At 54.4% G+C, this 24549-nt stretch overlaps 1 protein-coding gene across 2 annotated transcripts in view; it reads left to right on the forward strand.

Annotated features, from left to right (window-relative positions):
* The first annotated feature begins 191 nt into the window (after positions 1-191).
* SELENOI (selenoprotein I) overlaps positions 192-24549 on the forward strand; it is a 38661-nt gene continuing 14303 nt past the window's right edge. For both annotated transcript variants that reach the window (XM_075144743.1, XM_075144744.1), the window contains exons 1-5: positions 192-339; positions 18411-18479; positions 18805-18913; positions 22693-22767; positions 23230-23492. In XM_075144743.1, coding sequence (XP_075000844.1) covers positions 292-339; positions 18411-18479; positions 18805-18913; positions 22693-22767; positions 23230-23492 — 564 coding nt within the window. In that variant the 5' untranslated portion in view covers positions 192-291. The remainder of the gene's footprint in view (positions 340-18410; positions 18480-18804; positions 18914-22692; positions 22768-23229; positions 23493-24549) is intronic.

Consider the following 24549-nt stretch of genomic DNA (forward strand, 5'->3'; position numbering starts at 1 on the left):
TTTTCCCCAAAAAGTCACTTTTTAGAGCCGAGATCCGCCCGCAGCTGCCGCGCGCCGCCCGCGGGCCGCCCGCTCCCCTCAGCGCCCGGCGCCCTCCCGCCCTGCAGGCGGCGCCCTCCCGCAGCCGGCCCCTGGCCTGGCCGCGCGGCGGGCGGGGCGCGGTGACGTCACGGCCACGCCGGGTGGGCCGATGCGGCGGCGGGAGGCGGGCTACGGCGGCCGGCGGGGGCCTGGGCGGGCGCGGAGCGGCGGGACCGGTACCGGTGACCGGGACCGGGCGGCGCGACCGCCATGGAGTACGTGACCGCCGAGCAGCTGGCCGGCTTCGGCAAGTACAAGGTACCGGCGCGCAGGGCGGGTCGCGGGGGTTGGGGGGTGTCGGGGGCCTGGCCGGGGGGCGCCTCGGGGCCTGGCGCCGTGAGGGGGGGGTCTGAGGGGGCCGCCGTGCCTGGGCGGGAGCTCCCGGGGGACGCCGTTTGGAAGGGAGATGCGGGGGGCGGGGGGCTGGGTGCCGTGGGGAGGGGTGCTATGGGACCCGGAGCCTGGGGGGGGGGGAGCTGCAGCGGGGCCCTGTGCCGTGGGGGGGAGGCGGGGGCTGCCGTAGGTCCTGGCCCCGTGGAGGGGGAGCCGCGGGGGCAGCCGCAGTGGGACCCGGGGCCGTGGAGGGGGGGTGCCATGCAGTGTACGGGTGGGTGTATGAACTGTGTGTCCCGCCCCCACCGGTGCCCCACCGTAGGGTGCGGTGAGGTCCAGGGCAGTGCGGTGGGTGCTCGGCTCCCTGCAGGGCCCCCCACCCCACGCGCAGTTCCCCGGGTGGGCCGTGCCGTGGGCCGTGCAGCAGGGGCCAGTGCAATGCAGTGTAACAAAAGGCTTTTTTCCGCTCTTACCCCCCCACCCCAGCTGTTTCACGGTGGGGTGTGGGGGGCACTGGCCGCAGTGAGGACCAGTGCATCAAAGGCGTGACCGTGTGAGACGTGAGACCCCCTCCTTGCGGGAGGGGACCGGGGGACCGTCCTGTGCCCCACAGCGAGTCAAAGGGGTGTCCACCTGCAAGCTGGGCACCCCCAGCCCGTTTCCCAGTGGGGACGAGGACGCCATGTGCCATGCTGTGGGGTACAACATCCAGCGCAACGTGGTGCGAGCGTGTCCGTGTGCCGGGTGGGCACCCCCAGGCTGTTTGCCCCTCTGGGGGAGCACAGGCTGCGTACCATGCGGTGGGATCCGGCGTGGGGACAGCAGGGCGTGGGGCGGTGGCAGTGTGATGGCACCCCAGCTGTGCTCCCCCAGCTGTGCTCCTGGGGTGGGGACACACTTCCACGTCCTACAGCAGAGCACGGTACAACATTACTGAGTGGGGTGTGATCTCATTCACCGTGTCCCTGGGAGTGGGGGGCATTGCTGGGCGCCGTGTGGGTGTGATTGGGAGTGGCGCTGTGGCAGCTTGCCTGTCCCCCCACCCCTTCCTGGGCTGGCAGCGACGTGGTCAAGAGAGGCGGCTGTGGCATGTCACCGCATGCAGCGAGGTCGGCGCCTTGCCGGGTTGCGCTGTGGTTGCCTCTGCCCGTGAAAGGGCCGCGGAGGAGGGAGCTCTGGGTGCGTGCAGGTCTGTATCGCGGTGGGAGCACGGCCAGCCCAGGGACTCCCCACACATTTAGCTCAGGACCACGTTTGCTCCTGCCCTGTGGCTGCTCCCTGCACAGTCAGGCGCGCAGAAACGTGCCAGAGATCGTCCCCATCTCCTTGCGCGAGCGTGGCAGTCTGTGTCTTGTTCAAAGCACTGGAAACCTTTGAAGGAAGCTGCTGTAAGTGCTAACAGGCTCTGCTGTGGCAGTTTAGATCTCTCAGGGCTGGTTTTGGGCCAATGCATGTGGCATCCTTAATGCAGGGGAACACTGGATTGTGTGATTGTGTGGAGGCGAGGGTGTTTGCCACATTTTTTCTTCTCCCGCACCAGCAGTGAAGCTAAAAGGGTTCACCTCACCTTCTCCTTTGCTTTGCTCTTGTTCTAGGATCCATCACATTGGGCCACACTGCAGTCGTCCTTCCAGGGTGGTTCATGGGGTGTCATTTAAGTGTGCGGGATGGTTAGGACAACTCTGTTTTGGTCCCTGCTATACAAAAAAGATGTGGACAGGCTGGAGAGGGTCCAGAGAAGGGCCACAAAGATGATCAAAGGACTGGGAAGCCTGCCGTATGAGGAAAGGCTGAGAGAACTTGTTCAGCCTTGAGAAAAGAAGGCTTAGGGGAGACCTTATCACCATGTTCCAGTATTTAAAAGGTGGCTACAAAAAAGATGGAGACTCCCTTTTTACAAGGAGTCACGTGGAAAGGACGAGGGGTAATGGGTACAAGTTACTCCTGGGGAGATTCCGATTGGACACAAGAGGAAAATTTTTCACAATGAGAACAATCAGCCATTGGAATAATCTCCCCGGGGAAGTGGTGGATTCCCCAACATTGGACACTTTTAAGATTCAGCTGGACGGGGTGGTGGGCCATCTTGTCTAGACCATGCCTTTGCCAGGAAAGGTTGGACCAGATGGTCATTGAGGTCCCTTCCAACCTGGTGTTCTATGATTCGATTCTGTGATGCGTTCAGGGAGTGAAGCAGGTGACATTCTGTCTTGTACAGCTGGGTGAGGCCGTCTGTGTGGGTCTGATCTCCCCCTGGAGCAGTCTGTGGGGGCAGGAGTGGTCAGGGCTTGCTTACGCTCTCCTTTTGCACACTCAGAGCTGATGAGCTGGAGATAAATGGACTTGGTAGAGCGGGTTTGACCAATGTGACAGGTTGCGTGAGTTGTCCCGTGAAAGACGGATTGTATGGGGGTTCATCAGTAAACTTTAAGTGTGTTTAGAAAGGCAGTGAAAGCGGGTTTGTGTGGGTGCTGGAAAAAGATAAGTAAAATGCATTCAGCTTTGAGCCAGGCCTCCCAAAGTGACTAATTTTGCTCCTGCAAAGACAATGCTTTTGGTTGAAGAGGGAGACTGTTGCGTGTTCAGCCTGTTTCCAGTAGTGCCTGGAGGGATTTGTGGTGTTGCTGCCTTCCCTCCCAGTACCTGTGTGGCGATGAGAGGGTCTCCACCCTCTACAGGTGGTGCTGGCACTTGAACTTGGGAGGGTCCAGACAACTGCAGCAACCTTCTCATTTGTGTAGCAGGCACCAAAGATCTGCTCCTAGGTCATGGTCTTTCTGGAGACGCCTCTGATGGAAATGCTGTTGCAGTTTAATCTATGAATAGGACCCTGAACGCAGACCAGGCCGAGAAGGAAAGTCCCATCTAGCATGTAAAGCACAGCATGGGCAGCATCGGCCGCAGACTGTCACCAGTTACCCACTAGTGTTGTGTTTACTGGCCTTGGTTTCGGATGGCATAGGGCTGAAATGCATAAGCAGGTCTCCGATGGAGGTATTGCTCCCGGCCTGGCAAGCTGAACCAACAGGCAGAGGCCAATAAAGCTGTGTATGCCCTAAGGGTGGGAGTGCTGTCTTACTGGCAGAAATAGCTTTGCTTGAGAGGTTGTGGTTTTACTGAGTCAATAGGGACTTTGATAAGAGAGGGCGGGTTCACACTTCTTGCTCAAAGAGCATAATTTCTGCCCTACGCTGATCCTCGTCTGTGCGTGCTCCTCAGGGCGGTGCAGCGACGTCAGTATGAGTACCTGCAGGTGAAAGCACTTTGCTGGAGGTGGCAATAAACTGTACTGAGAAGAGCAATCAGTGCTGACACACTGGATTACTGTAGGGGGTAATGAAGCCCCAGTTGGTCTCTCTGCAGTGCTCCCTTCCTACGTGTCTTGTTTGCTTGGGCAACTTTTTTTTCTTTGCTATTTTAGCCTTGAGAAAGCGGCTGATCCAGGCACAAATCTCTGATACTGGGTCACATTTTCCAGCTTTGCTTCAGGTATTGAGGCTTGTCCTGCTCTCCCCTTTCTTTGCCTTCAAGGTGCGACTCTAGATCCATCACTTTTTTGATGAAAAGCCGGTTGACCTTCTGGGTACAACTAACCGTTCTTGCCCAGAAGACTTCTGCAACAGCCTAAACTGTCGTCCCAAATGGACAGAGCAAGGAAGGAGCAGTGTGGGATGTGTATGGATGGCAATGCAAAATAACGGAAGAGTAACGTAGCTGTTGCTGAGCTGCTTTCTCTGCCTCATCCCCAACGTGGGGGGATGTATTGGAAGAGGTCAGCGTGTGGCAGCAGCACAGCAGGTCACCTGAGAAGGTGGCTCACATTCTGTAACTCGAATATGTACCCGAAGCCAGTGTAGCTGCAGAGCAGCTAGGACGTGTGATTGCTTTTAGGTGGGACCGGCCAAAAAGGTGATGTGTGGTCAGAACCAAACCCTCCGCAGGAAGACTCCACCAGTTCCTGCTGCAAACGGCTCTGCAGCCTTTGACTCTGCCTCAGGCTTTAAGCTGTGCCTGGCAGAAGCTCTCCAGCCTGCACGTGATAAATTTGAAGAAAAGCAAGCAGATTCGGGGGGATGTGGAGGAGGCAACATGTGTCCAAGGGGAGGAACATGTCCATGCTCTTGGAGGGGAGCTAGTGTCCCTGAAACAGCAGGAGCAGAAGAGCTTCATGCAAGATGATCCAAAGCTTTCTCCAGCCCTGGCTGGTTTACTCCTCCCTTTGCTGCCAGAAGCGCATATGGGAAGCAGCGAGTCAGAAGTCCAGATGGTTTCAGCTTTGCAGCGTGCACATTTCTCCTGGCTGGGGGAGAGGTAGGTGTATGCTCCTGCTGTCAGAGGCTGGCTCAGCACCACGGGTGGTAGGGGTATAGAGGGAACCGTCCTTCATCTGCTCTTGAAGGGACACTGAAGAGCTCATCTGCCTGAGGAGCTAGCAAAAAGTGCAGCGTTATCGGAGAGTTTTTATTTGTACCTCTAACACTTCTTCAGTAGGAGACCGTGGGATTTGGGTGTGGCGTATGTACCTTTGGAGAGCATTTAAGTTAAGCTAACCTAAAATGGGAAGGAAGGGTTTCTCTGCCAGAACAAATACATCATTTGTAGCTAATGCATTACAGCCCTGCCTGGCAGCAGCGTGCTGAGGCTTCCCCCGAGGAGATGCTGTACGTGGCGGTCAGAGAGCCGGACAAATCCTAAGTGTGTCTGCTTCAGCACTTCCTCCGGCTTGTCAGCCTAGTGCAGATGATTGATGCTTCTGGCAGGGCGGAGGTCTTGATATCAAAAATAAAGCTCTTGTTTTGAGGCTGTAGAGTAGGATGCATGTGTCGACCTTCCGAAGAAAAGCAAACCAGATGCTCTGCTGTTGTCGAGTATTGAATGTCCTCTGCCAAAACCAGACGCTCTGTTACTGTTCAGTATTGAATGTCCTCTGCCAAGAAAGATGCAGCCAGGCACTGCTGTTTCAGAGTGTAAACCTTGCAGTTGGATGCCAGAGGTCGTGATCTGCTTCTTAAAACCTGTCTGCAGATCGCTTTCTGGCAGGCTTCTTGGCAACCTCCTCCTAGAAAATTATGGGGAGGGGGAAAATGGGACCATCTGCAACATTCACAGAGGTGTCTGCTCCTACTTCGCTTTCTCTAGGAGAAAGACCTCCCCCTTTCTTCCCTCCAGACTGCTTCTGAGTCCTGTTTTCACAGAGCAACCCAAACAACTCTCCCTTGTGCAAGTTGCCTCTGCCTTTCCCGAGTGTGGTGCCCAGAGCTGGATGCAGCGGGTAAGCTGGAGCCTCTCCAGTGCAGCGGAGAGGGGAAGGATGGCTTCGTGCATTGCATACAGCACTCGTATTACTTCTGCTCGTGCGTCTCGATGAGCTGCACGTCGCTTTCTGTGGCATCGTGACTCTTGTGGCTCATTTCAGTGGGTCGGAAGGCTGCACTCGCAGCTGCCGCGGTGCCAAAAGCAGCTGCAGAAAGTGAGACTGACTGCAAGTGAGGGCAAAGCGCTGCAAATTCACGTGTCCTGTTAGAGAGCTTCGATGGTTTGTCACTGTCTTTTGGTATTCCAGTCACATGCCCTGCATTTCCTGTAGCCTTTTCTTGCCCGGTGTTGTCTGAGCTGCTTGTGATTCTGCTTTATTCAGCTCTATCCTGTGGGGTCCTGCACTGTACTGGTGTCTTCTGGTGTGATGGAGTTGCTGATGATTATTCTTGGGGCATGTCTTACAGCCAGATGGGTGGTGGCTGTGTGGCTCTTTCATCCAGCTCATGTAGGAGCAGGGAAGGTACTCGAGTGATGTGGTCGTGTATGGGGCTCTGGCCATGTGTGTAAGTGGTCCCTGTTTTCCTCACCTTGTGAGCTGGGTGGAAGTGCAGGTACGAGCCTCTGTTGTGCTGCTGTCTGGACCTCGGGCTTTTCTTAAGGGTATGTGTTATCCTCAGGAGTAATGGTTTGGGGGAAATGCCAGCGAAGGAGGATGTAGGAGTGCTGCTCCTTACACGTGGCATGGGAGGGACGCGAGAAGTAAGGCAATGACATGTGTCGTGTTTGGGTCCAAAGGTGGGACAAGCTGGTGTCTCACCCCAGAAGCTTTGGGAGCAAGTACGAGTCCAGTAAGAGGAAAGTGAATTGGGGCTTGGGAAGTGCCTTTTATAGCAAAACTACTGCACCCTAAAATCCTTCCGTTTCTGTGTCCTCGCTCCTGAGCAGGAGCTGGTGATGGCAGCCCATGGGGAGCACCTAACCAGCAGCGGTGGGGGGGAGGCTGGCGGCAGCCCACTCACCAGTGGCTCTTGTGAAGAGGTTCTTTGTCTCGTTACCTGCATGGGCAGTAAAATGAAGTCCTCTTGGTGTCTGCTGCCACATGCCTGCTGGGCTGAGGCCTGGGAGCAGCCGGCAGTGCTCATGCACTAAGAAAAAGTGTCCAGACTCGCTGCTCATCCCACCTTCTCTCTGCAGTGACCTGCACTTTGCTGCGGGCTTGGCCATTGATCTGCTGTGAGCTGATTCCATTCTCCTCGCACAGAGGCCCTTGGCAGGTCCCAGCAGGTCCCTGCTCTCCTACCGAGGCGTAGAGCTGCCCAGAGCAGCCACGGCAGGACAGCTCCAGCAGTGAAGGGTGGCATCTCTTGCCTTGGGAAGGAGGGCTCTTCTCCGACTGCATGTTCCTGAGAGTGGAGAAGCATAGCTGTGTGGTTGAGAGCGTGCAAACCCTGTGGTGGGTTCATACGTAGCAGAGATTTTGCACCAGGAGGTGCTGGTCTGTTATCCCAAAAAGAAAGTCACTCAGACTCTGTAAGGTGCCATTTAACATGCTATTATTAGAGCTAACACTATAAAGAGAGAATAGTGTAGGTAATCTTACAAACCTTTGGATGGTGGGAACCCCAGGTGGTGTAGCATCAAATGGGCCTCGGATCCATGCGCGGCATGTTGGGCAGACCCTGTACATAGAAGGTATTTCCCTCATTTCGATCATTTGAGCTATTATAGGATTTTCTTACAGGAAGACAACTCTGTTCCTCATTTCCAGTGTCAGATGGAAAGGATGTTCATCAGAGCTTCTTGCTGCACTTCTAGATAAAGGCAAGGACACGCAGGCGGCCCAGTCATTGATGCTGAGTGGGAGCTGCCTGCAGGCTCCGCTGCAACGAGCTGGCTGAGTTTGTCCTGCGGCCGAGGGATCTGTGCAGCACAGCACGGGGCTGGGCACACTGGGGCTGACTGCGACGTGGGTCATGGACTCCTTGAGGTACAGCGGTCTCCTGGTCAGGGTCACTACAGCAGACTGGGTTTGCAGTATGTCAGGCATGGTTGTCCTGCAGCATCAGATGAGACCTTAGCTTGGGAGACCTGGTGCACTGAATGCGCCAAAGGGCTAGGCATCTAGCTTGAAGGATTTCTTTTTATTGTGTGTCATGGTTTAACCCAAGCTGGCAGCTCAGCACCACGCAGCTGCTCGCTCGCTCCCTCCCCGGTGGGATGGGGGAGAGAGTTGGAAGGGTAAAAGTGAGAAAACTCGTGGGTTGAGATAAAGACAGTTTAATAGGTAAGGCAAAAGCCGCACACGCAAGCAAAGCAAACCAAGGAATTCATTCCCTAATTCCCATCGGCAGGCAGGTGTTCAGCCATCGCCAGGAAAGTAGGGCTCCGTCACGCTGATGGTGACTTGGGAAGACAAACGCCACCACTCCGAACATCCGCCCTTCCTTCTTCTTCCCCCAGTTTTTAATTGCTGAGCATGATGTCATATGGTATGGAATGTCCCTTTGGTCAGTTGGGATCAGCTTTCCCGGCTGTGTCCCCTCCCAACTCCTTGTGCCCCCCCAGCCTGCTCGCTGGTGGGGTGGGGAGCAGAAAAGGCCTCAACTCTGTGTAAGCACTGCTCAGCAGGAATGAAAACATCCCTGTGTTATCAACACTGTTTCCAGCACAAATCCAAAACATAGCCCCCTACTAGCTACTGTGAAGAAAATTAACTCTATCCCAGCCAAAACCAGCACACTGTGAAAGTACTTTCCTCCTAGATGCTATTCTCCCTTTTCTGCACCCTTCTTCTGGGTGGGAACCCCTGATCTCCTGGGCTGTCACCAGCCAGGCCCTGCAGATCCACGAGTCGTATGTGTATCACGCTTTGGCTGTTGATTGAACAGTTTCTGTAGGTCCCTTAAGCCGGTCCCATGTGGTGTCCTTTCTGCCCTGAAGAAGATGGCGCTTTTCCCCTCAACCAACCTCAAGAAATCCTCTTGCCTTCAGACTTCAAGTGCCATGGAGAGCAGGGCTACAGATGCTGCGCCGCGGGAAGCAGATGGCTGGAAGCTGTCCCTGGCAGGCTTTTATAGGCTGCTCTGGAAATACGAGCCCTAAAGAGATCTCTGCAGGGTTTGCTCTGCCGAGCAGAGACACCAATATATGCCAGTGGCAGTTCAGACCAGTGGAACAACAACAAAACTGGTAGCGAGAGGAGCAGAAAGGAAAGCTTTTTGATGCTAGCGATGTGGATGTGAGGCTTGAGGCCACGATGATTAAAAGGCCAGTCTTCCTCACCCCCAGACAAACAGCTTGCCTTCTCCTGCAGGGTCCTTAGCAGGAAGGGTGTGAAGGAGAAGCCTTTCAGCCCTGTTCTTGAATCACTTAACTCCTTCCCCAAGGGCTCTTTTAATTGCTCCGAGACTGTGTGTGTGTGTGTCTGCCTTTAAACAGCACCCAGCTTCCCAAGGTGCTGCTTGGCTGTGCTGTGTTGTGGAGAATGCTGTAAGGAAGTCCAGAAGTCCTCCTAGACTCCATGACTTCCAAGATGAGCAGCTGTAAAAGTTAGAGGCATTTTTCTTCTTTCTTCTTCTGTTCTGCAGCTAAATTCAGGGTTTTGAACCTCTGCCCACCTAAGTGTGTCCCTTGCAGCTCTTGTGGTCTGAAAACTGCCCAGCTGCAGTGGCTGGAGGAGAGAGTAGGTTAACTGGAAATGACCTGGCTAACGAGCTTTTGCTCTGTGCTAAGCATGAGATGAGGCTAAGGCATTTATCTTGCTTTCTAAAGACACTTCTGATGTGTGTTGTAAGGTATTGATGAGTGATGAGCTAGTTCCACTCCCGGGACCTAGTCTGAGTGTGTTTACATTTCTTCATCTTCAGCAATCCTGAAATTGCTGCCAGCAGCGCGAGGTGCTGTTTGCTGCTGCCGCAGGTCTGGTTTCTGAGCGGTGGCCTCTGCATTATGGGATATTGAAGATATTGAACCATATTTTGATGGGAGATTCCCAGACTCTCTGTTTTTAACCACACAGTGGCAGTGATGAAGCCCTTTGTGGTCAGGGACTTACTGCTACTTCAGTCCACAGTGGGTCCTGCAGGGTTTCCTAGGGGGAACCTCAAACCTCTGTGGGTTTGTGTACGAGAAGATGACTCCCCTGGGGACACGCAGCTCGGCTGTATGGGCTGCCGAACAGCAGGTGCATCAGCACGACTGTCGGGCCAAATCTCTGGGTGATTTGGTTGATGCTCACAGGGTGATGCTTGTGCTGCTGAAAATCACCTCTCTCCCCCTTCTGGGGAGGGGAGCTGTCTTCGGCTCCACACTGCCGTTTGTGTGGATTTTTTACTGCAGTCCCTACCCTTAAAGGCATGAACTGGGCAGCTTGTGTGTGCGATGGGTGCGGATAGTGGATTCCTTGTCCTGTCCTGCAGCGGGACCCTCCCAGCTCTTCTCTTGCTGTGCAGGTGAAGGATGTGACTCCTGCTCTGCCCAGCTGACTGCAGCCCACATCCCTCTGCATCCTTTGCCCCACCTGAAACAGAAGATTGCTGTCCCCAGCTGGTGGTTGGGGACATCTGCTAAAACCAGGTGCCTTTCTCATGGGTGTGAGTTCGATGGAGGAGTAGGAAGCGGAGGTGCTCCTCAGCAGCCTTTTGCTCTTCAGATTCCCTTTAAAAAGAAGAAAATCTGTTACTTACTCTGCATTTTTGCGTAGGATATCTGATAGATCTTTGCACATGTCTTCCTCCTTTGCTGTCCTGCGATGGTTGTATGCATCTCCCGCACCCTCTACAAGGAGCAGGGAGCCGGCCGAGCGCTCCGGCACTGCTGGGCTCCCCCGTCCCTGTTGTCAGTGTCAGCACAGAGCCGGTCCCAAAACTGATGACTGCAGACATGTGGAAAGGAAGGAGTAGTTGAGGTGGGTGACACTGATAAGCGTGCTGGTGTATTTGGCTCTTTGACCCCTTTCTGCGTGCTGGAGGAGCCTCTCTAGCCCTGTCGGAGAGGCAAGGGTGGTGGGTGGCATGCGGAGGAGAGCCGGGTCACAGCTCTTGCCTTGAGTGTTGCAAGGTGTGCAAAGCAGTCACTTAAAAATAGTGTAGGCTGCTTGTTAGTCCATCTTGGGTCTCTTTAACTGCACTGAAAGTCTACTGCAATGTTTATTGGTGCGTGTTGAATCTTTGCTACAATGAACTCCATCATAAAAGTCACTCTCTGCTAATGAGCAGCAAGTATTTGGCTGTCGGGGCTGTTGGGAAGAGAACCGGAGTGCAATGTGGAAATTAAAGTATCACTTCCCATAGCTGGCTCAGAAAATGGCCGCGTTATTAGGGCTTGTATAATTGACCTGACTTGCTGTGCTTCAAGTCTTGCACAAAGCAGGATGTCAGGGCTTTCGAAGTAACGCAGCTTTTTTCTGTTAATGGTGAATTTCCTCTTTGCGGAGAGGTGGGACGAGGGATATAGAGAGGCAGAGTGTTATGTGCTTTGGAAAGAAAATGTTTTATTTGTGCCTTCCATATAAGCTCTGTTGAAACTTGAAGGTAGTCTTCTCCCTCCTTCCCCGCAGTGCCTTGCTTCATCTGTAATCATCTCCAGCTGTGCGTGGGCTTGTGTTTTCATTTGGTAGGTATACTTAAAAGTTCAACTTGATTTCTTTTTCTAGGGATTGTGACGAATCCTCTTTTCTTGCTCTGACTCCTGTATTCTCCTGGTTGGTGGGTTGGCATCAAACCCAGCTCTGTGCTGGATTCGGCCCAGTCCTGCCATGGCCTTGTTGTCCTCTGGAGAGGGGACTAGGGCTGCAGCTCCCCGGTGGCTTACAGGCACCTGGAGAGGCCAATTCACCTCACCGATCCAGCAGGAATCGGGTTTTGGGGTGGTCTGTTCTGGGACTGAATGCTCTTGGGAGGGTGCAAGGTGGGTGTCGAAGTGTGCCTCGGGATGGTGAGCGACTGCTGCCCCCTTGCCTGGGTTGCACTGCCATGGTCGCCCTGGTCCCTTCTGTCTTCCTTGGGCACCAGGAGCAGGCTTGCAAAACTAGTCTGATCCCCCTCTCAGGTAGTTCAGCCCTCTTTTTCGAAATCCAGAACAGCTCTGGCAGCAGTTGGAAGGTCTTTTGGCTGTCGCAACGTTATTGTAACAGGTTTCCTGTTTGTGCATTTTTACTTCTGCCTTTTCTTCCTCTCCCCGTTTTTCATCCCCAGAGTCGCTGCTCTGATCCCTCGATTCCCACTCCAGAGGCTCGTTGCTGGCTGATCCTCCTCTAACTGCACCCCTGCCTCAGGCCCCTGAAGGTTCATCTTTCCCACTCCTGTGCTCACCATCTGTGCATCCTTTCTGCAGCTGATCACCTCGAACTGTAGCGGAAGCAGTGGTGACCCATATTCATGGATATTTAATGCTCCCAAACAGAGAGAGCTCCTGGATGCAGTGGAAATTGGCAGGCTGTTTGCTGAAGCCTGCCATCAACATCGTGTTGCTCCATGTTACGTGTCCACGGGGAAATGATTTCCCATCCCACAGCACGGTGATGGGATGGGGTCAGGACTCGGCAGTAGGGTGGTGGGGCTGGCTGCCGGCTCTGTCCCACCGCGGGACGACCCTGGTGCCGGCGCAGAGCTGCAGCCCTCTGGGTGAGCTGGCTGGAGCTCAGATAGCCAAGGTCTGACTCGAGTGTGGGCTCCCTGTCGGATGGGTCTTTGTAAGGTGAGCTCCTGGGGTGACCACGGGCAGGTCCCTTCATGAGCTGCTGTTCTGGAGGGCGAGTCTGGCCTGTGGAGGGGCCGGGTCTGGGCTAGGCTGGATGGAGGTGTGCCGTGTATCAGCTCAGCCCAGGCTGCTTGCCGATGCTTTGCATCCAAGCGTGCTTGTTTTATCCCTCTGCAGTACCTCTGCTCTGAGGTAGAGCTGTTGCCCCGATGAGCGTTGCTCTGTCCACAGCCGATTCCTCCTGCCGGAGCGGGGCTGTTGCTGCACGCTCCCCACCTACCACCTGGTGGTCCTAAACACCTCTTCTGCCCCCTGAGCTGCGGGGAAGAGCGAGCTTCTCCCCGATGCTTGTCACCATTGGCTTTGCTGGAGGAGTGGTCCCACGTCCATGTTTGCAGAAGGTGGGGGATAATCTCCCAGCTGGTGCCAGTGAGAGCTGAGGCTCTGAACGTGAGAGGGTGTCAGCAGGGCAGAAATCTGGTTTTCCAAATGAATTTGTACACCCCGTGGGGCTTGGGGAGCAGGAAGGAGGCTTCCGCTCAGTGCGGTAGTTCCTCTTGGGGGAGAGGGGCTCTGACCTTGCCGGGACCCCTGCACGCTGTGTTTTGAAGCATCTTTAATTGCTAGATGTCTAAAACCTGCATGATGAAAAACGGCAGGAGGAGGGAAGCGATGCTGGCATTGAAGCTTGCGCTGCCGGCTGCTCGGGCCGTCCCTCCCTGCCGCGGGGCAGGCAGACGGGACATCCTTCGTGCTGTTTTCTGCCTGCTGAGCTGCTGCTGCTCGCAGTGGGAGCCAAACCCGTCGGCTTATGCGGCGGTTGTGGGTTTACTACTGCCAACGTGCTCCATTCTTATGCCAGCTGAGAAATGACCTTAGAAAAGATAAACAGGACTCAAGTTAATAAGTACCATTAAAGCACGATGTGACTTCTCGTGCATCAGTGAAGTGTGTGCATAGTGCAAATGTGACTTGTTTGCACTGGCATGGCCCCGCTCAATTATGTTCGCCGGGAGTTCGCTGCCTCCTGGCTTATCTCGAGCCTGATGGGAGAAGATTCTTAGCCTCATGCCCTCTTCTTAAGGAGATTTATAGGAAACAGCCTTATGGACTTGCTGCTCTGCTGAGGCTCCCTCTGCCCTGCTCCCGCTGCTGGTGCAAGCGGTGAAACTCAGGCTCGCGGCCAGCAGCGCAGGCTGCCGTGGACCTTGCCGGAACGCCTGCGAGCAAAATGGGGTGTACAAGTCCATCCTTGCTTGCTGTCCCCAGGGCTGGTGCCTGTGCCACCAGCGCTGTCCTCCCCCAGCCCACCCTGGATCCATTCGGGTGTCTGACATCGGTGCGCCCAGGGCACCCGTGCGACAATGTTTGGTCTGCCGCTGGCTCCTGGTAACCGGATTACTTAAAAGCGGCATTGTTTTTCTGGACAGGAAGGCTATTAGTAGAATCTGGGCTATAAATCTGTATTTTTTTTCCTCCTCGGACACATAATTGGATCTTCCAGAAACGTCCTGGTTGCATGATTAATGTTGTTTTTAAGCTGTATGAGCCATTTGCGTCTTCAAATCCCATAACGATGCAGTCAGGTCACCGCTGCGCCCGCGATGGCTTTGTGGGAGCCGGGACCGTCTGCTGGCTGTTGGGGTGCCCTGTGGGGTGGCTGGATGGGGGAAGTGTGGGGCTGAGCCGTCCCGTGGCCATCCTGGCACGGAGGGGGTGCAGGAGAGGCTGCCGCTGTACAAGTGATGGGATTGTTGCTGCCAAGTTGGCTCTGCTCTTTTCTTAAGAAGTTTAAAACCAAATCTCAAGGGGACTGCCTGGGCTGAGTTCCCTCCTTCCTGCAGTCGTAAGGAGAAGCAGTGTTTGCACGCACGGTGCTATTTTAGAGCAGGGCCCGTTACAAATGCCTGTCTGCTTTGAGAAGGAGGCTCTGGAGCGTACAAAATTCCTTCCATGCACTTGTGCTTTTTGTTTGGCCTTCTCTCCCTGAAAACGAGGGAGAAATCAAGAGTCCTAGCTGGTGGTAGTCATCGGCCGTGAAAGAAAAATGACTTGGAGAAGGATAATAGTCACGTGCGTGAGTCACTAGACCAATGCGTAGAGATCCAAAATGGAAAAGGTGATGCTAATTTGCAGTGAGGGTGAGGTGGGTGAATGACAGAGCTGGTGCCGTGCGTGGTGAGCTAAAACGCCGCTGTGTTTATAGCCTTGAGAGCGTTTCATCAGAGCAACCGCAGCAGCTGAGTGTGAGACGAGCTTTGGGGGAGTACAAGCCCCATGCCTCAGCCTGGTGCTCTCGGGGGCGGTCGGGCCCCTTCCTCCGTTTTGCTCCAAGGCACAAGCGTGTATGAACAGGCAGATCGAGGCAGATATCCTGAGCCTGTATTTCTCTGGAATGTCAGTCTCCAAAAAGGTTGGCCCTGGAGGGCTGACGCAGGAATGAGGAGCCTGGCTAAGGGCTTCCTTCAAGGACAGGCTGCTGCCTCCATCACCAGCATGCTCTCTTCCCGTGGCGTGGGCTGGAGGGTGAGCGGCCAGAGGAGTGAGCTGCAAGTGAAGCATCTCCGCAGCTTGCTTTGCTTCCAGCTCTGACAACGCAGAGGCCCTGCTCCCTGAGGAGGTGGAGAGTGTGCCTGCCTTGCCTGTCCTTGCCTGTCCCTCCTCCTTCGCCTGCTGCCAGCGTCTCCAGCAGCCCTGCTGGCTTGCTGTCCCCTATGGAGCGGAGAGCTTGCGTGCCGTGCAGGACGGAAACCCCTTCTTGCTAGCGCAGAAAGGTAAAGAGGTGGAATGTCTGTAGGAAGGAAACCAAATGACAAAAAGCAGTTGCGGGGAGGCTGGGCATGGCAGATGTTTTTTGAGTTTTGTAGCTGAAGATGCCTGGCAGGTCATTGGTATTCTGGCAGGCGGCTGTCCTGGGCAGGCAGCCTTGTCCTGGCTGCCTTGGAGCGCCGTCCCTTAGGGTGGCAGGCAGCCTGGCGCTGGAGCCAACCCCAGCTTGGTCCCTTTGGTCTGTTGGTGTCCTCTGAGCTGGCAGAGCACCTACCTGCCTCGCTCAGCAGGCAAAGAAGTGTCCCTCCAGGAGACTGGTTGAAGCCGGGGTGGTTGTATCAGCAAACCTCTGCAAAACAGCTGCCCTCTCCCCCAAGAAACGGGTCATTCCAGGTCTTTGAGTTCTGCAAGCAAAGTGGCAACATGTGTGACCATGGGGACAAGCTGCTTATTGACTATTATCCCCCGTCCCCAAACATGGGGGGAGAGGGGAAAGCTTCCTGGGACATGGGCCTGGGAAAACTTCCCAAGGTACCTTACAAACACGAGCATAGCGCTTCCCCTGCCTTGCTGCAAGCATTGCGTCTGTTTTCTTGTTCCAGGCAGTTTTCGGGATAATGAGATTTAATCAGTCTCCAGCTCTCCTCCTCCCCTAACCAGTGGTTCAAATCCTATTATCTCGTAAGGCGTTTGGAATTCTGTCCCCCGAAATTGCATTAAGCTGGGATGGAAATTCCTTGCGGGTTAAACCTCGCCTCCGTATGGCATCGAGTTCGGGGTTTTGTTGCTGCTTGCTCTGCAGCTCCTACGGGCTTGCTGGCGTGGGGACGTAAGCGCTGGGGCTAACCCCCAGCGAGACGGACTGATCCGTCATGGGGGGGCAGGGAAGAGCTGGTGGGGGTACAGAAATGCTTGCCAAGGATGGGATTCACCCAGTTAGGAACAAATGCTGTAAGCTCTTAGCCTGTGTGCTCAGAGCCCGGCGAGACCTGGTGCCCCTTCCTCCTGCTGGCAGCTCTCTTGTGGGGTGTTGCTTTGCCCTTTCCCACCGCTTTCTTCCCAGCTTTTGAAATGGACAGACTGCTTCCCGGGGAAATGGGGTTTCCAGCCAAGGAGAGGAGCACAGAGGGAGGAACAAACCGTGGATGCGGAGACGGTGGCTAGTTCAAGGCCGTGGGGTGGGTGGGGACCCGGAGCTGCTCCCTGCTGATGGGTTTCCTTTTGCCAGCCAAACTCCCCTTATCTCGGGGAGTGCACAGGTTATGTCCGTGGCGGTGTGCAGGAGGGGTGGAGGCCTTGATTGCATTCCATAACACTGCTCGTAAACTTGGGATTAGACTCGCGTGGGACGGCGGCAGGCACTGCTGCAGGGGTGCTGTCTCAACCATGGGGACCGAGGGTGGGTGGGCACCAGGAGCTGACCTGCTTGGCACCCACGACGTGAGCCGAGGAGTTTCGTAGCCTATGAAATTTTTCTTGGGATTCTTATCAAAGTGTTACTTGAGGAAGAGGACTTTAGACGGGGTAATCTTTGCTAGGAAGGGGCTGTGAGCTGGAGAGCAGATAACAGCTCATGGTGCTCTTGAGAGCCAAATGATGTCAAATTTTAACTTTCTAACTAGAAACTGTTTCATGGCTTGTCTGGGTCTTTGGTTTTCTTATTTCTCCCCCCTCCAAATGATCTAAAAGCGTTGGGGTGAGGGGTAAGAGCTCTTCCTCCCCATTTCCCAAGGGCAGTAGCTGCCTCTGCAGAAATCTCGGCTCCTTAACGGAGAGGAGCCCTTCTGAGCAGCCCTCTGAGACCCGTCCTGCGTGGGATACCCACAGGCCTCTTGGTGTTCACCCGCCAATCCTCCTCCTCTGGAAATGTGGACTCCAGCTTGCTGAGCTGGGCAAGGAGCAAGATGCTGATCCTTCACCAGGTCAGCAGGCAACTGCTTCAAACTGCTAACTGAATAAGGAAAAATGACATGGGTCCAACCTCCAAACAGTGAAACCTGTCACCTCTGCTGCTACGATCACTTTGCTCCCTTGCTGGCCCCAATCTCTGTCCCCACCTCCTGCGGTGGGGCTGGGAGCCCCACGTCCCGTGGTGCCCACGAACCAGCCCAGGTCACCTGCGTGGCTGCACTGGGAAGCTGGTGCCTCTGCCTTCTCTTCAGTGCCAAATGACCCTCTGCACCTGAAACTGTGACGGGATGTGCAGGATTCGGAGATACTTGTGGATGCGTGGTGGTATGGTGGTGTACGTGTCCTGGAGCATCTGCAGAACAAGGGAGCGGGTTGAAGACCTTGCTCATAAATATCTGCTGTCTTTCTGGGAGGAGGAAGTCTCTTCTAAGTGACCGGAGATGAGTGGGACAGCGATAACTGGCATCTCGATGGCTTCAACTGAAGCATGCAGGACGTCTGGGGTCAGTCACTGGTTGTGTCTGGGTCACTCAGAGCTGTCAGCACAGAAATCCCTCGAAGCTCCCTGTTAGTATCCTGTCCGCTGGAGAACAGTCTCCCATTTTGGGGACACCACCAAGGGGGCTCATCGCTGTCCTCCTGCAGCCTTTGGCGAAAGGGGTGCCAGGGTGTGAGAGCTAAGGAGCCTGGAGACCAGCAGGGCTGCAGGAGTGTCCCCAGCTCTCATGGTTGGTGGGGAGGTCTCCCGCTGCCCTTCTGCACAGCACCTTTGGGTGCTGAGCCAAGAAGGTCCCTGGTCCTGCTCATCTTGTGGGGCATGACTCTACAGGGTTGCTCAAGCAAGAGCACACCAAGCTGTCCTCGGTGGGTCGGTCGCATGGTGTGGGTGCTTGGGGCCATGGGACTGTCATTTCTTCTCTGGCTTGTGAAGAGTGCCACCAGGCCTGCGGTGTGGCCATCGGGGTGCGGGGCTCTGGTGGGAGCGTTGGCTGCAAAGGAGGTTGCGCGTCCTTGAGTCTCTTCCCGCCTTCCAAAACCCATTGCGGTGGGCATGCTACCCACCCTTCTCGTGGGGCTGCTCCCTGCGGAGGGGAGGCATTGGGTGCAGGCACGAGATATGCACGAGAGAGCTGCCTGCGTGTGTCCGTGGCCAGTGTCGCTGGAGCTGGTGGGTGCTTTTCGGGTTGTTTAGCACCATCCCTGGTGAGACTCCATCCTTGACCCAAGTGTTCTTGCAATGCCAAGACTCGGGTAGCAGGTGTCCTCACAGAGAACTCAATATTCAGGATCTCTGGCTTTTTGCAAGTGTTGGTGGAGCCCTAACTATTGTTTTTTTGTTTTTCCCTTGTCGTTCACAGTACAGTGCCGTGGACAGCAACCCCCTGTCTCTGTATGTCATGCATCCCTTCTGGAACACGATAGTGAAGGTGAGACCTTGTCCTGCCCTGAGTGGGACAGCAAAACTCCAGTCACCACAAAGTCTTCTCTGTAAAACTGCCAGCTGAAAAGTCCTGCTTCGTTTGTGGTGCAACTAATTACAAAGGGCGCTGCCTTCCAGCCTGCAGCCTGCCCCGAGCTCACTGCATCGCAGCCTAAAGCTTCCTGCTGCCCCGTGATATGCCAGATGCGACTAAGCAATGTTGCCTAACACCCAGACGATTGTAACCAGCTCTCTGCCATGGCTGGGAGCAGCGCGTGGTCCTTATTACATGTTTTAATGAGTTCATGTGTTCTTTTGCTGCTTTCCCATAGATCTTCCCTACCTGGCTGGCCCCAAATTTGATAACGTTTTCTGGCTTCCTGCTGCTTGTCTTCAACTTCTTCCTCATGGCATACTTCGACCCTGACTTTTATGCTTCTGGTAAGGCTGCCTGTTCCTGTTTGGATTTGAAGCATCAGAGTGGTGAAATCTGTCACCTCCTCTGCTGTGACTTCTGGTGCTCATTGATAGTCTGGGCCTTCCCAGAGGCAGGTGGCTGTGCCAGAGGAGGGACAGAGCTGAGGGGCTGAACTCGCTGGGCTTCATGGCAAGGACTTGTCCGAATATGACACCTTCCCTCCGGCTGGTGGGTGGACGTGAGCCTGGCTGGCAGCATGCGGCAAGGGAGGAGGAAACGGCCGAAATCCTGAGTAGGAGTTGGCTCTGCCTACAGAGCAGATGAGAACCCAGTGCCCTCCTTTTAAAATCTAACAGGGTTATGTGGGAAACTCTGCTTCCCTGACGTCAGCAGGTAGGGCCTTGTTCTTTGCATCCAGGCTAATTACCCTCTTGCAAAAACATGCCAGCACCATGGTCAGACTAACAAAGGCAAAAACCTCTTTCTCAGTTTCACTATTCTGCATAAGGCAAGGATGTGCACAGCTTTAAACTTTTTAACAGTACCCATAGAATCATTGAATCACAGAATGGTTTTGGTGGGAAGGGACCTTTAAAGTCCATCCAGTCCAACTGCCTGCCGTGGGCAGGGACATCTTCAACTCGATCAGGTTGCTCAGAGCCCCGACCAACCTGACCTTGAATGTTCCCAGGGACGGGGCATCTACCACCTCTCTGGGCAACCTCTGCCAGGGTTTCACCACCCTCAGAGTAAAGAATTTCTTCCTTCTATCTGGTCTGAATCTCCCCTCTTTTAGTTTAAAACCCTTCCCCCTTGTCCTGTCGCGACAGGCCCTGCTAAAAAGTCTGTCCCCACCTTTCTGATAAGCCCCTTCAAGCACTGAAAGGCCGCAATAAGGTCTCCCCGGAGCCTTCTCTTCCCCAGGCTGAACAACGCTGTTGTGGTTTAACCCTAGCTGGCCCCTAAGCACCACACAGCAGCTCACTCACCTTCCCCACACCCGGTGGGGTGGGGAAGAGATTGGAAGAGCAAAAGTAAGAAAACTCATGGGCTGAGATAAGAACAGTTTAATACTTGAAATAAAATAATAATAATAATAATAAATTGTAATGAAAAGTAAAACAACGAGAGAGAGAGAGAGAGAGAGAGAGAGAGAGAGAGGAACAAAACCCAGGGGGGAAAAAAAAAGTGATGCAGTTGCTCACCACCTGCTGACTGATGCCCAGCCAGTTCCCGAGCAGCGGTTGCTGCCTCACGGCCAACTCCCTCCAGCTTATATACTGAGTATGACGTCATATGGTATGGAATATCCCTTTGGCCAGTTTGGGTCAGCTGTCCCGGCTGTGCCCCCTCCCAGCTTCTTGTGCACCTCCTCACTGGCAGAGCACGGGAAGCTGAAAAGTCCTTGACTCAGTTCCCAGCGCTGCTTAGGAACAACTAAAACATCAGTGTGTTATCAACATTATTCTCATGCTGCATCCCAACCACAGCACTGTACCAGCTACTAGGAAGAAAATTAACTCTATCCCAGCTGAAACCAGGACAAACCCCCACCCTCTCAGCCTTTCTCCATAGCAGAGCTGTTCCAGCCCCCTGACCATTTTCGTGGCCCTTCTCTGGACCCGCTCCAATAGGTCCCTGTCTGTCCTGTGCTGAGGACCCCCGAGCTGGACGCAGCTCTGCAGGGGGGTCTCACCAGAGCAGAGCAGAGGGGCAGAATCCCCTCCCTCGCCCTGCCGGCCACGCTGCTGGTGGTGCAGCCCAGGACACGGTTGGCTTCTGGGCTGCGAGCGCACATTGCCGGCTCACGTCCAGCTTTTTGTCCACCAGTACCCCCGAGTCCTTCTCGGCAGGGCCGCTCTCCATCCCTTCATCCCCCATCCTGTGCTGATACCAGGGGTTGCCCCGACCCAGGTGCAGGACCTTGCACTTGGCCTTGTTGAACCTCATGAGGTTCACACGGGCCCACTTCTCGAGCTTGTCCAGGTCCCTCTGGATGGCATCCCGTCCCTCGGGAGTGTCGACCGCACCACTCAGCTTGGTGTCATCTGCAAACTTGCTGAGGGTGCACCTGATCCCACTGTCTGTGTCATTGATGAAGATATTAAACAGTACTGGTCCCAGTACGGACCCCTGTGGGACACCACTTGTCACCGATCTCCATCCAGACATTGAGCCATTGACCACTACCCTCTGGATGCGACCATCCAGCCAATTCCTCATCCCCTGAACAGTCCACCCATCAAATCCATACCTCTCCAATTTAGAGAGAAGGATGTTGTGGGGGACCGTGTCAAAGGCCTTACAGAGGTCCAGATAGACGACATCAGTAGCCGTTCGCATATCCACTGGTGTAGTCATTCCATCATAGAAGGCCACTAGGTTGGTCAGGCAGGACTCGCCCTTGGTGAAGCCATGCTGGCTGTCTCGAATCACCTCCATACGCCTTAGCATAGCTTCCAAGAGGATCTGTTCCATGCTCTTCCCAGGCACAGAGGTGAGGCTGACAGGTCGGTAGTTCCCAGGGTCCTACTCATGTTCATCTGTTCATGAATCCGAAGGTTCAGTTATGTCCCCTTCTTCATGGGGGTGTCCCAGGGAAAAGATAACTCTGTCATTTATCAATAGCTTCCTCTAGTTTTTTTCTCTCCTTTTGCCCCTGCCAGGTTTGGTTTAGGTTGCTCAGAAGAGTTAATCTAGTTCTTCTAAAACTGGGCCAATCCTCAAAATACACTTAAGTGGGAAAAATACTGGTTTCTTGGGATTGTCTTTATTGGTAGGTAGACAAGTACTGTTTTCAATATGCCAGGCTTTCAAAAGCTCGGGTGGCAGCAGTGGCTGTTAGCTAAGATTTGGACTGTGTTTTGGTCCATGAGCCATAGGAAGAAAAGCTGACGGTAGTAGCTCAGGGAAGGAAGCTGAGTGTGAGAATCCCCAGGACATCCGATTTCCAGAAACTTGGGCTCTGCCAAAGGGATGGTGAAGCTCATGTCTTGAGTCCCTTTTGTACATACATGTTATGCATGTCCTGCTTGGAAAGACAACTTTTCATTTTGCTGGTGAGGCCTCCAGAAGCTTGTGCCTTCCTTCCTTGTTGGATGGTTTTGCAGACGTGATGCCCTCCATTTGCTGCTGGAAAGGCACCGTCATGCTGCTCTAAGGAAACAGGAGGTGGCATTTCATGGACTCATTGCTCCCCCTAGGAGACCTCCGTGTGCCCTCCTGCGAGGCTGCTGCCAAGAAGGTGTGCCTCTTCCTGCTGTTTTCAAATGCACCTTTGGGCTCCTTGAGTTGCAGACAGCGAAGCTGGCTATCTGCCAAAACAACATTGGAGGAGGTGGGGACGTTATTAAGGAGGAACTCTGTTTCAATTGGCAGGATGCAGACTGGAGACTGGGAGGGGAATCCTGACGTGTTTCTGCAGAGGCAAGGTGTTGCCACATCTCAGAGAGGCTCTACTTGATGCTCTATGAGCAAATGATTGAGGAGGGTCTGATCTGCACACACTTCCATGTCATGCATTTGGGCTACAGTTGCTAGCTGCCATCACCAGTTCTTAGATCCCATGACTGGGGAGCTGGGGACAGAGGACAAGTATGTCCTGGTGACCTGGTTTCACTGTTGTGGAACAGCTCTGCCATCACGTCCTGGAAAGCTGGTATCTCAGTTTCACTGTTTGAGTTGTGTAGGTGCTTTGTCTTGGTGAGCCGCCGGTCTTTGTTGCTGTGCCTCTTGTGCCAAAATAAACCCATCGAAAGTACATACCGAGCCGTCCTGACTTGGGTCTTTCTGATCTCTGCAGCTCCTGATCACCAGCATGTTCCGAACGGGGTGTGGGTCATTGTCGGTCTTCTCAACTTCATGGCCTATACATTAGGTAAGACTTTATCTAGTTGATTATGGGGGTTTGTGTCTGTCGTCTGCTCATGCTGCGGCTGCATGTTGTCTTATCTCCGAGCCCGTTGAGAAATTTTTGATCCTGGGCTTCTGCCATGCACTAATCCAGTTGCTGCTCAGGCTGCTAGAGCAGTTTCCGGGAACTGCTTTGCAAAGTGGATAGAAGGAAGTTGTCCCGGAGCAGCTGATGTGAAAGGAGGATGCTGGAACTGACTTCGAGAGAAATTGTGACATTCTGTCTTCAGTCTGCTTTAAATAAACATAATCTCGTCAGACTTTATTGTATTTTTCAGTCTCAAGTAGAGCAGGGGGTGTGAAGTGCACTCCCCATTAGAGGATGGAGGTACTGAAAGCTGCTGTTTGCTGCCTGCGCCCGCTTTGTCAGCTGCTTTGTGTGGGGGTGTCCAGCAAAACTCCCCGTTTCTCCTTGTTCTCTTCCCAGATGGTGTTGATGGGAAGCAGGCTCGCCGGACCAACTCCAGCACGCCCCTGGGAGAGCTCTTTGATCACGGCCTGGACAGCTGGGCATGCGTGTACTTTGTCGTGACAGTCTACTCCACCTTTGGACGGGGCTCCACGGGTGTCAGTGTCTTCGTTCTCTACCTCCTCTTATGGGTGGTCTTGTTTTCGTTCATCCTCTCCCACTGGGAGAAGTATAACACAGGGATCCTCTTCCTGCCCTGGGGATATGACATCAGCCAGGTGGTAAGTACGCGCCGCAGCCGCTGCTCGGCTTCAGCAGAAGCTCAGTGACCTGCTAGCGCGCCTGGGTGCAGTAGTGCCCGCTGAGGTGTGCGAGGGATGCGTGCAGCTCTGCTACTTGTAAATGGGTCGCTGCAACGCTCTCTGGAGGTGGGTGTCTGTCCTGGTGTAACCCGGCAGGCAGCTCAACACTGCACAGCCGTTCCCTTGCTCCCCCCACAGTGGGATCATAGAATCATTAAGGTTGGAAAAGACCTCTAAGATCGTGTCCAACCGTCAACCCAACACTACCATGCCCACTAAACCATGTCCCTAAGGGCCTCATCTACACGTCTTTTAAATACCACCAGGGATGGTGACTCCACCACTTCCCTGGGCAGCCTGTTCCAAGGCCTGACCACTCTTTCTGTAAAGAAATTTCTCCTAATGTTCAATCTAAACCTCCCTTGGCGCAACTTGAGGCCATTTCCTCTCGTCCTATCGCTGTTCCTTGGGAGAAGAGACCAACACCCACCTCACTACAACCTCCCTTCAGGTAGTTGTAGAGCGATGAGGTCTCCCCTCAGCCTCCTCTTCTCCAGGCTGAACACCCCCAGTTCCCTCAGCTGCTCCCCATCAGACTTGTGCTCCAGGCCCTTCACCAGCTCCGTTGCCCTCCTCTGGACACGCTCCAGCACCTCCATGTCCTTCTTGTAGCGAGGGGCCCAGAACTGAACACAGTATTCGAGGTGCGGCCTCACCAGTGCCCAGTACAGGGGCACGATCACCTCCCTGCTCCTGCTGGCCACACCAGTTCTGATACAGGCCAGGATGCCGTTGGCCTTCTTGGCCACCTGGGCACACTGCCGGCTCATGTTCAGCCGCTGTCGACCAGCACCCCCAGGTCCTTTTCCTCTGGGCAGCTTTCCAGCCACTCTTCCCCAAGCCTGCAGTGTTGCCTGGGGTTGTTGTGGCCGAAGTGCAGGACTCATAATGGGATGGGGGAGAGAATCGAAAAAAAGGTAAAACTCGTGGGTTGAGATAAATACGATTTAATAGGACAGAAAAGGAAGGGAAAATA

Source organism: Calonectris borealis, chromosome 3, assembly GCF_964195595.1.
Source record: "Calonectris borealis chromosome 3, bCalBor7.hap1.2, whole genome shotgun sequence".
Classification (NCBI taxonomy): domain Eukaryota; kingdom Metazoa; phylum Chordata; class Aves; order Procellariiformes; family Procellariidae; genus Calonectris; species Calonectris borealis.